Source organism: Neolamprologus multifasciatus, chromosome 12 (assembly GCF_963576455.1).
Source record: "Neolamprologus multifasciatus chromosome 12, fNeoMul1.2, whole genome shotgun sequence".
In the NCBI taxonomy this organism is placed as follows: domain Eukaryota; kingdom Metazoa; phylum Chordata; class Actinopteri; order Cichliformes; family Cichlidae; genus Neolamprologus; species Neolamprologus multifasciatus.
The window spans coordinates 7839604-7852784 of NC_140450.1; the positions used below are offsets into that span (position 1 = coordinate 7839604).

At 40.1% G+C, this 13181-nt stretch overlaps 1 protein-coding gene across 1 annotated transcript; it reads right to left on the minus strand.

Annotated features, from left to right (window-relative positions):
• Positions 1 to 19: 19 nt before the first annotated feature.
• On the minus strand, positions 20 to 2561 carry selenoe (selenoprotein e). Its single transcript, XM_085180250.1, has 4 exons — positions 1769 to 2561; positions 1461 to 1537; positions 1119 to 1197; positions 20 to 411 (listed from the first exon to the last, which is right to left on the minus strand). Exons 1-4 carry the CDS (start codon positions 1976 to 1978, stop codon positions 268 to 270), a joined length of 510 nt encoding a protein of 169 aa, XP_085036376.1. The 5' UTR covers positions 1979 to 2561; the 3' UTR covers positions 20 to 267.
• Positions 2562 to 13181: the final 10620 nt, after the last annotated feature.

Consider the following 13181-nt stretch of genomic DNA (forward strand, 5'->3'; position numbering starts at 1 on the left):
TAAAGCTGCGCGTACTCTTTGCAGTATGTTTGGAAATTCTACATTCTTTGTACACATATTTAAAGCGACGATTCACTCTGGCAGGTTTTGGTGTATTTTATAGTCTTTTTATTTAAATTCTGCAGATAAACACAATGACATAACACTCTGCTCAATGCACCCGGCCAGCGAGTCATCAGAGTGGTGCCTGGCTTATTTTGGCCTTTGGGCCTCACTCGTCATTATTGTGACCGTGGTGCAGAGACAGAGTTTGGCCACAAGGTGTCATCACAGCTCGTCCCTGGGGGCGCGCAGGGGAAAATGCTGAAACTCCTCTGGCACCTCTTCCCCTTTCTTGGACCTCTTGTAGAAGCCGAGTGAGTCTAACAAGCTGCTGATCTCGTCTGCCTTCATTTTCTTCACAGAAACAGTCTGATCCACACACACATACACATACACAGGAGGGCAGATGTTTGGTTCACAACGTGGTTAAAGGCAGTAATGCGTTGTATATTAGCTGTATATGTAGATATAACATGATTTACTAAACCCCTGTTTTTACTTGGAAGTGTTTAGCCACTACAATTTTAGAGGGTCCAACTATTTTTTTTGTTTCTCCTTACCTAAAGTCAAATTATAATCTCCCAGAGAAGCCACATTAGAAAAACTTTAGCCTCTAAACAAAGCTTCAGATGGAAAATTTAAAAGGCTTTACTCAAGAAAGCAGTAATACTTGGCTCTTTTTCAATGTAGGCCAGCATTAAGAAAATTCATTTTTATTGGTTTTAATGTAGAGGCTAATTGGGCAATAACTGCAACGGGGGTTTTCTACCCTGGAAAAATAAATGGCATGTGAGAAGTGCTTTCAAGGCACACAATTTTCAAAGTCACATCAACTCTCCTGTGTCGGCACAAAAAATATTGCTCCATTCTCAGAATCCCAAGTTCATATACTGTATGTATATATTTTTAACTCACATTCAAGTACATCCTCTTTCTTGGTATCTGACAGATGATCTGATATCACATGAAGTAATATCGAAACTTTCCCACATGAATCCCGTTTGACATTCTGGCGGTCTCTTGATAAGCTCCATCACAAGGCAGCGGAATAAAAGGTCCCTGTACTCACTTCTCACCTTAACAATCTCATCCTTTTCATTGTAGAATATCAGACGGGGTTTCTTCTCTTCTGATGAATCATATTCCAAGTTGTGGCTACACAGGAAAAAGCAGATCAAGGGAAACAGGTAGGAGGGGTTGTGAAGAACAAGGCATATCCATCTGTTTCGCTATTTTTAGGCTCACTTAACATGATTTTTTTACTTGGAATGCTCACAGAGCTGGCACTGAACTTGGCAGCTTGCTAGGAATACTGTTTTGTTTGCAAAAGAGGTCATGAGAAAATCAGTAGTGATTTTTGTGGAAGGCTGACAGCTTAGCAAAAAATCCCGAGGAACATGAAAACAATACAAGGATACTATAAAGCCATTCGCTCCATGAGAAAATGATAGAGCTCGGGCATTTTCTTTATGCTTCATCCGACCACACTGGGAGCCTGCAGGGATGACAAGAGACATTTGTTAAAACAGCATGAGAAAGAGGAGTGTACATATCTCATTCTTTATGTGATCAAAGGTGACAAAAAAGGTGTCACATTACAGCAGAAAATAAACTGCCATGACAGCACAAGACCTATCCATCACCATGCACACTATTTCCTCACTTATTTTTGAATATTATGTGTAGATTTAATTTTTCACTTCGCAGGATTTTGCTCTATACTTACCAGCAGTTTAGCTCTGGCTATAACGACCTTTTCTTCACCTACTGTGTCATTGTTAGCTTCGGATAGCCTAAGAGCGAGGGTAAGAGTAAGCACCAAGAAGGTCCACATTTTTACTAGATGGAAAATCTTTAGCTCCTTTTTCTGAGTTAAAGCACTGATAAGTGACCCTTTAATACTCTTGGACAGTTTTTTCAGGGTGGACAAGACCATGGCCACCTCTGTAGGGGAGCAATGCACACCTGGGCTGAGCTGTTAATCTCACTTTTGTGATTTTCTGTCATAGACTGTGTGTTAGTATAAGAATTAGGCTGGTAGCTTACCAAGTAGGTTCCCACCACATACTTATTCAGCAACAGAGTTAGCTGTTAGGGTGTTTTTCTATATGTCAAAGGGGCCCCCAGGTTTATATTTTATAGTTTCTTCCAGATCAAATGTCATTGGGGGAACACAGAACATCTGCACTCTTATCATTTTTCCCATGCAGTAAACTTGCAGGTGGTTAATGGTCACAGAGAACCACATGTTACTACAGACTCACCTCCCCCAATACAGCTAAACTGGTTCATGACTAAAAACTTCATGAAACCATGTGCCATCGCAGGAATAAGAACATGACAATGTTAGCCTATGATCACATTCACATCTATGGGCATTTTCAAATAACTGATAACCCCAACTTGCACTTCTTTGACTTGTAAGAGAAAAAAAAACCCACCGAAACACACAGAAGGGCCTCCACATGTCACATTTTTTCCAAGTAATGTAGCTTTATAATTACATTTACATAGAAGACGAATATAACCGCTAATACAGTAAAATATTAGAAAGATCACTGAGTGTACAGAACATTTCAATGCCAAATGGCAGCAGCAAAAATTCTGATACTGAAAAAGCATCCATCCATTCAATCTGATGTGTAAAAGGTTTCACAATGCAACTGTCTATGCATAGGTTCAAATGACACAGAGAAAAATTCTAATTTACAGCATGTAAAAGAAGTATTGAAAACATCACCAATCTTCTGAGTCAATATATTTCTAAAGCTGCTATTGGCATGAAGTTCTCATCGAATGTAACCCATCAAATCCACATATGCAAAGAAATCAAATCATAGATGTCTAGAAATTATGTCTAATAATGAGAAAAGACGCAGGGAAAACATATTGAATGCATTTACTGAAATGTATTTCATACTTTGTGCAAAAGCCTTTGTTGGTGATGACAGCTTCCTGTAAGAAGAAGCTACATTGTTTGCCTACTGTATATGAAGCTGCATTGCTCAGGTGTGACACTGGCCCATTCATTCACACAAAAACAGTCTGCATGGGATTTGGTGATGTGTTCAATACTCATTTTACCTGCTGTATATGCAGTTTTAGCCACTTTGGGATTGTATGGAGTCTTAATACATCCTTTTATCTGTGACAGGCAGAGTAGCTGCCTTACCCTACTTCCAGTCATTGTACTAAGCTAAACTATCACCGTTCAGTTCTGGAGCTTTACTGCACAGACATGACGGTGTTAGGGATCTTCACATGTAACTCTCACCAAAAAAGCTATTAAGTATATTTTCTAAAACATCGGACTAATCCATTAAGTCTCAGCGATATCCTTTTATTCCGCATTGTTTAGGATTCTGAACAGAATGTTTCTCTTGACACACATTTGTTAAGTCATATTTTGTAAATCCTGCAGTCATGTAGCTGAACAAAACACTAGCTCTATTCTGATCCATGAAAGCAGTATATGGCTTGTTCCCACTGTTTTTTCATTCTGACTTTCCCTTTTCTAACTTTTTTTCTATGCAATGTTTAATTCCATTGTGCTCTCTCTATGAAATCAAGCTTTGTGACAGCATAGCACATTTGCACTGTTTCAACACCCTGGGGGGAAGAAAACATCTCGGCCCTCCGAGTTTACTCTACTGCTTTGTATTGTGCAAAACTCCGATTCATTAGGTCACCATAAGAGGGCGGTAACACCCACATGTACACTTCCTGGCAGTTTGGCGGGTAACGTGTACTTCCAAATCCTAGCCACAGACAATTATGTTTCCAACAAAAATAAACCATTCCTGCCTGGAATGCTGAAGCGAAAACCATCTTGCTGTCTCTGTCTTTTCCAGACACAGAGCGTTGCAGCTCAGTCTTGCGCTCTGCATGTACTGTTTGGGATTATGTGTCAAACGGCAATAAAACAGTCCTCTTTTTTTAACAGGGTTTCCTCCCCTTGGCAGCTGTTGTAAATCTACAGGCTTGTACACTTGCAGCAGTTTTACGTCTGCACCTTTGTATCGTACTGTTCCAGGTCTCTCTTTCACAATGAAAGTTGGACCCAAAAGAAGTGAATGAGAAATAAGAATGTTGAGAAAAAGGATGGCTCACATGAAAAAGAGAGAGAGAGAGAGAAAAGCACACAATGAGCGGTGGGGGTGGGGAGAGCTTGCCGAGGCTGACTCCTCAGTCTATACGTGTGGATGCATACCATATGTGTTCACAATCAGCATGTTTCAGCTTACATCACATGGTGCATGCCAAAAGGGGGCTGTTGTTATTATTACTCTGCTGACAAAGGGGAAATACAGTCGTTAATAACTGAAAGGTTATGGAGCTTAGACGGGAGATGATGAAAACATTTACAAAGTTCGCACTGAGCAACTTTTTCCAGTAGGAGTTTTAAAAAATTGCAACACTAGCAGCTGTTAAAAGATCAAAAGCTACAACACCTCACTGCAATCCTCCCTCCTTCAGAGAGCTTGTTATAAAGATACACACTTCCTTTTTCTCCAAAGCACCGGATGCTGCCTACCAGCCGGCAACCAACAATTACTCTGTGTGTCTGTTCTCTTATGATGTGGACAATTATTTGTGGGTGTTTGTGAGAAATGTTTGACTCTTGTGTCTCCTCTGTGCTCCAATGTTAATATCTATAAGTATGTTCAAGAATAAGCAAAGTAGATGGTTAAAAATGTATCTTGATTAAGTTCTAAACATTTAGCTCTCTGTCTTTTCTTGCTCTCTCTCTGTGTGTGTGTGTGTGCTTATCTGTCTGGTGCCTTGGGGCAGCTGCTGCAAAGTCTGATGTCTGCTTGCCTGCTGTGCTCGAGTCAGCTTATAAAAGAGAGGCAGCATTGAAGGAAGTGAAGGAGGATGTGGAGGACTTTTAAAAAGATTATAATGCTAATGAGTGCGCTCCACTTCAAACATACAATAACCTTGCTGTACAGTAGCATCAAATAGTTTGGCAGAACTTGCTCACCACGATGCTCCTGTCATTACCTCTAGGCAGCTTAACACCACTTAAAGGTTCAATTTAAAAAATATAAGAGGGAATTAGGAAATAAAGACAGGAGAACCTAGGGAAATGTCTATGCGTGACAGTAACTGTAAGCAAATTTACAGCTCAAGGGAGTCACCGAGTTTGATTTAGCTTGTGGTTTAGCTTGAACCTACGACCTAAAATAAGTGGCTCCAATTTTCTTCACGCAAGGAGGCCACAAAAGGCTGTGCGAAGCTGCCGGCCTTGGCAGAGAATCTATCTTGTACAGGCATGAAATACAAGGACGGTTCTTGGAGCTTGTTCGCTGCGTGATGGTGAAAGTGAAATAGGATGGCTTTTCAGTAAGAGCTTTTTTTGAGTATTTAATACCTGATTAATTGTTTACAAGTTGACAATGACTGTTTTGAACAATGTATCTGTGTAGATAAATGCTTTTATTCATGTAAATTGAATTAAACTTTCAAGGATGTTTACTGAGCAGTTCAACTTTAATATACTTTTAATAAGACATTTTGAATAAAAATGCTCTGCAAATGAACATTTTAAATAAAACAGTGCAGTATTTAGAATTGTAAATACATGCAGCTGTAACCCTCAAAATTCTGCTTCACTGCAGAGGTAATATAAAACAATATTAAAAATATATAAAATACAAAGGCCATAAAGAGAAGTGATTACTTACTGCATAATATTACTTTTCAAGCACACAAAACTTTAATGTGAGATTCATTAGTGTTTTCTGTTTTTATAAAGTCCATCCATCCATCTTCATCTGCTTTATCCGGGGCCGGGTCGCGGGGGCAGCAGCCTAAGCAGAGAAGCCCAGACCTCCCTTTCCCCAGCCACCTCCTCCAGCTTATCCGGGGGAACACCAAGGCGTTCCCAGGCCAGCCGAGAGATATAATCTCTCCAGCGTGTCCTGGGTCTGCCCCGGGGCCTCCTCCCGGTGGGACATGCCCGGAACACCAACTCCAAGAGGCACCCAGGAGGCATCCTTGTCAGATGTTCAAACCACCTCAGCTGGCTCCTTTCGATGTGGAGCAGCAGCAGCTCTACTCTGAGCCCCTCCTGGATAGCCGAACCTCTCACCCCATCTCTAAGGGAGAGGCCAGCCACCCTTCGGAGGAAGCTCATTTCCGCCGTTCGTTCTTTGGGTCACTACCCACAGCTCGTGGCCATAGGTGAGGGTAGGGATGTAGATCGACCGGTAAATTGAGAGCTTCGCTTTTACACTCAGCTCCCTCTTCACCACGACGGCTCCCTTCCCCCATCACTCGCGAACAAGACCCCGAGGTACTTGAACTCCACTCCTTTTTATAAAGTCTCATTTTTTATTTTTACATAAACTAATTAGTGAAGTCTGGATGTGGTGATAGATTATAGCCTCAGCAAAGCCAGGGTAACTGTTTTGTTTGTTTTCAAGTAAAGGACAGATACGATTGTGCCTTTAATCTTCACATCTAACTCAGAAAAGGTTAACGCATAATAAGCATGTTTAGCAGAAAGCTGAACTACTTCCTTAAGTAGCCACCATGACTTCACCCATTTCTGGAGCAGATTGGCATTGTGGGCATTGCCCTATTTTGCATTCCACTGATTTATTTATTTTTCCATTAGATAGACTTGGCTGTATTTGGACATGAAGAAGAAACTGTGAGCAACACTTGAAATGTGACTGGGGGAACATATGTCTCTCCTCTGAAGAAGACAGCTAGTACACTCACTGGAAGGAGTGACCTTAGCTAATGACATCTTATTGACATGTGGGGAAAATTACTTACAATTTCATGAAGCAGTTGACTGGGACTATTGAATGGGAGTCTATTTGAAATGGTGGCATTGCACTTTAAGGCATTTCCATAATTGCTTCACTTAGCTGACTTGGTTACATCATTAATGAGCGCTCTGTCACCAAATCGCTATCCCATTATTTATACCGAAAACAGTGTTTATAATTTTTTTTCAACTTATAAACTATACACTAATACAGCTAAATTAGCATCTGCCTCATTTGTTTCTTAAATTAAAAACAGTTTTGCTTTTTTCTTCACTCCCCTTGATTTGTGGTGGTGTTAAATACAGGACATATTAGTATCCTGGATGTTGGTGATTCTATGAAGATTCAATCATTCCTTTCATGAAAAAGTTCTGTGATGCATCAGGGGGAAAGGGTTCATCAAAACACCATCTGGTTCATTTGATGGGATGATGAAAGCTTAAAAAACATCCACACCTGCAGAAACTCAAACTCCACTGGCAGAAAGTGGAAATAAAAAAGCTGAAAAACTGCCAACACTGTTTGATTATCTGTCAAGATAATAACACCATCATTTTCTCTCTCGGTGTTTTTAGATGCAGTCATTTAAAGATTTGTTTAAAAAAAATCCCATGTGATGGATGATGAATTCCTTGTGTATTTCGTGTAGCCTGTTGGTCACTGGTTAAGTGCTGAGGTCCCACAATTTGGGGTCAGGTACCGTGACAACATCTTCACTCATCATGGGCATGAATGTTATAGCCATTGCTTGTAATAAGCTTTTTGAATTGTTTGTTTTCTAGAATGGAATGATTGTACAACACAAATCTTTTAAAAGCAAGAATTGAGTGCACTCTTTTGAAATTATTTAGGATTTTCTCAAATCCGCAGAAGGTTTAAAAGTATACATACGGGCTCAAATATGCACACTTGGTGCTGAACTTTCTGGTTGTCTGTTAACAGCCCTCAGCTTTTCTTGTTGGTGATTGTGATTGGCTACAATTATTAGCTTTTTTTGACAGCACTCACTGGATTGACCAATAGGCAGGACAATGTGGGAAAGTCCAAGAAAATATGAACATGAAACCAGAATTATACATTAAGAAAACTAGGAAGGTCTCTTAGGACCATTTCTAAGAAAGTGCAGATTCAAAGTTCATCAGTTCAAACAACTATTTGCAAATACAAGTTATGTAGAAGTGAAACTGTTAGTGAAGAGCTGCATATGGTTTCATATTTTTCAGACATTTCCCCAAAATGTCTGGCAGTCCACATTAATTTGTTTCTGAAAGCTCTTTCTTTTATTTGACAAATGTCCAAAATACAACTAATTTAGTCGAAATTTAATAAATCGAGTCTGTATTTGAGAAATGCAATTTTGCATTTCTCTATTGCTTGGTTTCAGTACAGAGTCTTTTGAAGTCATTAAAAGAAAAGTAGAGCTGAGTTGAGTATCTTCTTGGAATTTCCTGTGAAAACTATTTTCATTGGTTTGTTGGAACTGAGAACCACTGTTGAGGCAAATGGAGCTTGATTAATTACTGAAATGCTACAATCATTATTTGTGACCTCTCTATTTCTTGAGTTTAATGGACAGTCCTGTTTTTGGATGTACATTGGACACAATCTTTGAGACATGTCTGCTTTTACAACGGCAGAGACATTTTGCTAAATATTAGTGGGGATATCTGCATGTATTTGAGCTTGTATATATGTGTGTATATATGTATATGTTTTTATTTACTATACAAACATCATTAAATACTTCATATTTCCATGATATTCATGCCCATGATGACTTCATGTAAACCTCTGAATACAACTTTATTCACACTGGTGTCTTTGAGAATACTCATTCTAATTTGTCACACAGTGTTGTGTGTCTGACCTTGAATTCCCTCGAGGGGGAGAAATCAAAAACGAAAATCCTTGTGGAGGTCAAACAAATAGCACACTCCCGAAGCAACAAAAACACCATACTGTTGTCCTCTGTAGTAACAGACAACTGTGTTTACGATTTAGCAACAATAACACATTTTCAAGAATAAAGTACTGAGAGCTTTTGGAATTGTAAGTAGGTCAAGTAGGTATATTTTCACAGACGGTCCCTCTTGTATTTGCATAATTCAACTGGAAACCGGATAAGGTGATAGATGGTAGCGGAATCATGACTGATGTGGGAAATGGTTTGTCGTGGAGGTGGGAAATGGGGTGAGGGTGGTGAAAGGATTTGCCCCGATCAATGTCCAGTTACTAGCCACATCAGAGGAGCTGGTGGGCAAGCAAACAGCAAGCACTGCTCCCCTCCCTCTAATCTGTGCCTCAGTAATCAGAAACACATGGCTCCCTATAATGACTCCACTGTTGTCCCATGAAGTAGAAGAAGGCTGTAAGGGTCACATATGTGTGTCACCTATGTCTATACACACAAGCACAAAGTCAGAATGATGGAAAATATACAGCTAACACTTCCTTTCACATGCCAGCTAACTGCAGCCACATAAAGTAAATAGATCCTGACATCCATTTAGGCGAACATTTCTTTCTTTTTTTTTTTTTTTTAGGTTGTTGCTAAAGTGTGTTTATCCAACTGGATAAGAGTGGTGCCAGTATCAGTGACTTGGCCTCTGACTCACACAAACAAAGATGTCATAAAACAAATCTGATGGGGGTTGTAAAATGGGAAAATGTTTCTGCAGGGTACAGGCCTGTTCCTGTGACTGCATTTACTTAAAAATGGAGAGAAAGCATCCCAAACAACAAAGCTGTACAGTTTGTTGGTCACAGACAGGACTGATTGTCGGGACAGCTGGGGTTCACTGCACAAAAACATAAACCATCTGTTTATTTTCCTTGGGTTTGGGCGGACACAATGGGTCTTGTGCTCATTTTCCATCCCAGTATCTCTTTTTTTTTTGCGGCTCTATGATGAACTGAGTAAGCAGTGAGGGGAAAAAAAACCCGAAAAATTTTGGGTCAGTCTGTGGAATTATGTGAAAGCTGAAACCCCAAACCATATTATGAAGTCTGTAGTCCCACTTTACTGCTCAGGTAGTGGATAGATGGGACAGGGGGAAGGGGAGAAAGGGGAATGAGTAATTGAAGGAGAAGGAAAACAGGCTATGGGCACAAATATAAGAGAAGAAGAGCTTGTGAAAAAGAAGAAAGAAAAAGAGAACAAAATGAAAAAAAAAGAGAAAAAGAATCTGACTGATCTGCTTTTTATTAGCCATCCAAACCATTTCCCCTAATATGCTAGTTCCTTTAAATCATGCTGACAAAGGGGGAAAATTCAGGGCAATTTGAAGTCCCAGACAACTGTTTGCACACCCTTCCATGTGAGAGAAGAGAAAAAAAGAGTAAGAAAAATCTCCATCTGGACAGAGTGAGAGAGAGGCTACGGATCAATTATATTTTGCACTATTTATACTGGTTGATTTTTTCGCAAATGAGTACGAATAGTGCGTGAGGAAAACCGCGTGTGTCTTTCTGAAGTTCTGCCGCTGCAGTCACGATGCATGCACTGAGCTTAAAGTAGCGTGGAAAGTGTCAGATAGAGCAAATGGGTTTTCACACTGACTTAAAGAACAATACTGATATGTTAGCGTATCCCAAACTGAGCCTCATCCAGTTTCAACTCTCTTGACCTAGTTTCATCACTTTACCAGCTTGTCTAGGCATCTATTTGGGAGGTCGGCTTGTTGTGCGGTTGCTCTTAATTTGTGCATTAAGAGCGGCCTATTTTAGCTCTGAGCCAACGCGTGGAAGTTTTGGGTCTATGATAATGACAGTCTTAAATCGCAGAGTATGTAGATGTCACTGGAAATCTATAAACACATTTGATGCTGGTGCCCCCCCCGCCTCCCCACTTCTGGTTGCATGCTGACCACAGTCTTCAGTGGTTTTGGCTCAAGAAAAGCACCAGCTCCATTTCCAGTAAATGTCATTTCATAGTTACTGCATTTCCACAGGGCTGAGAAACAACATTTAATGTGTAAGAAAGACTGCAATTAGACAGTGTTTCTCGCAGACAGCCTGTCGACAGGGATAAGAGACGGGGGGAAAAAAGCCCATTTTTGAATCTCCTCTGGCCATGTCTGATGCAATGGATCAGCCAGGGGAATGACAGCATTTGAGAAAAATCGTACTACAGCAGACGCAGTAATGTCAGACATTGTTTGAACACTTGAACAAAGAGCAACTGTTCATTTGAACTTCAATCAAACTTTACATCACACCGAGGTTTTATGAAGAATAATTTGTGCAAAGTTCATGAACCGTGTTCACACTGTGAACATTTCAATATCAGATTTTCAAAATCAAAAGAGAGATTTGCATAGAATATTATTTTTCTTGCCTTTGTTTCTGGTGTATGCCTTTGCATGGAGGCGATACACGTCTCTTTACACTGAATACTTCTTACCGAGCCTAATCCACAGTCCTGAACTTACGCGGACAGTGAAAAACGGCTCGTGACTCAGGCCATGCTTGAATTAATAATCTTCAACCACTTTCAAGTGTAACTCGACTCCACTTTCTTTCTGCTTTGCATTGCAGAAAATATTTGTCTTTTTCCCCCTCACTCATAAATTTCTTTCTTCCTTTCCTTGCAGGGACTGAAATGGCTACCAGATGTGGTTCCAATCTGTTCCTGTTGCCATAGAGACACAGGGACTGGAATAGGTTTTTTGAGTCCAGGGCTTTGGCTGACTCATAGGCCAGAGTTTTAAAGCCTCGCTGTTTCTATAGACATGGCACATTGAGGGCGCCCCAGCTCCAAGTTATGTTTAGACTGGCAGCTGAAATGTCACTGAACCCCCTTCCCACACGCCTACCCCTGACTTTTTGACCAAGCTTTGCATTATCCAATGTAGTAGCTCCTTTTTGTGCATTTATGTTGCAGTGCTACACGTAACCTTCAATGCCAAGTCAATAAATGAGTAAAAAATTACTTTAAGTTGATATGAAAAAGGACAAGTTCTGTAATTGTAAACCTGTTATATTCACGAGCAGCAGGCACAGAAATCCATCAAAAGTTGTACACATGCTTAATCAACACGGTTGATCCTGAGATTCTGTGCAGTGGTGACATGCAATGCTCATTTCCAATCTGTGACTTTCCCACAACATGTCAAGGATGAAAAGACAGAGAACATGTTTTGGTATCCTCAGCTGAGAATCTTTTCCATCTGTGAGTTGCGGATGGGCAGATGGAGGCAGTTGTGTTAACATTCCTCTCTATTCTAGCAGTAAATCTGACTTCAGGCTGTTGTCACATGAAAGATGGTATGACTTTTATTTTTTTTTGGGGGGGGGGGGGGTGCTCATCGTGAGAGTGTACATTTCAGTATGGTCAGCAGCTCTGTGAAGCTCTACACAGGGGTTCTTTAAGCCTAATGCCAATATCAGCAGGCTAACATCTGCTAATTAGCATTAATTAAGCAGATATTTGGTTATGAACCAAAAAACTAAAGAACTGAATTAATTTTGTTTTTAATTTGAATGGCTTTGCCAAATGAATGATCCAAATGGCTATTAAAACTCCACATGCATGCATCATATATGTCAACACCAAATGTCACTGGGTTTCATTCAATGCACAAAAATAAAGTAATACAAATAGAATAAAATAAAAGTATTTAATCTTCATCGTGACTAAAGTAGCATAATGTCTGAAAATACTGATGCAACAGAATCATCAAGGTTCATCCTCTTTGGACCATGAATTTAACTCCAATAATTTGTTACAATTCATTCAAGTCCAAAGCAAAGTGGCGACGTGACTGGCATTTTGCCACTTGTATGACAAATAAGGAAAACATCACCACAATGATTAAATTGTTTGCTCTGCTCTACAAAAGACATCTTTTTAGAGTGCTCTGCAAAGGTCACATCAACATTATTGCTGTCAGTGTCAGTAAAAGGCTTTATCACACTGCTATCTCCATAAAAAAAGTATTGGAAACCAGGCTTATGTTTTATAGCTCTGAAAATGTAGCATAAAACTTCTGTATGCATAACACATATGTACAGCTGTAAGTAGAACATCATGTCAAAAGAGCAGAAATCTAAACAAAGCCACTTCATCTTCTGGTTCCAATTACCCATCACATGACCTATCCATCCATTCTCATATACAGCCATTCATCCTCCTTCATTGCCTGGTGGCCCAGTTTTGGCTATATCCCCCTTTCTCCCTTCCAAAAGACGACACATATGCAGCGCGTGATTAACTCCTTAACACAGAGTTTCCACTGTTTTTCCTTCATGAAAGAAGCGCTTGTCCCCCCTTCCTGAAGGAGCCAAACTGACAGTCCCCTGGTTCCCTCAGGGTCTTTGAAGAGCCGCTATGACCGAATGACTGTGAGAACATCCGCA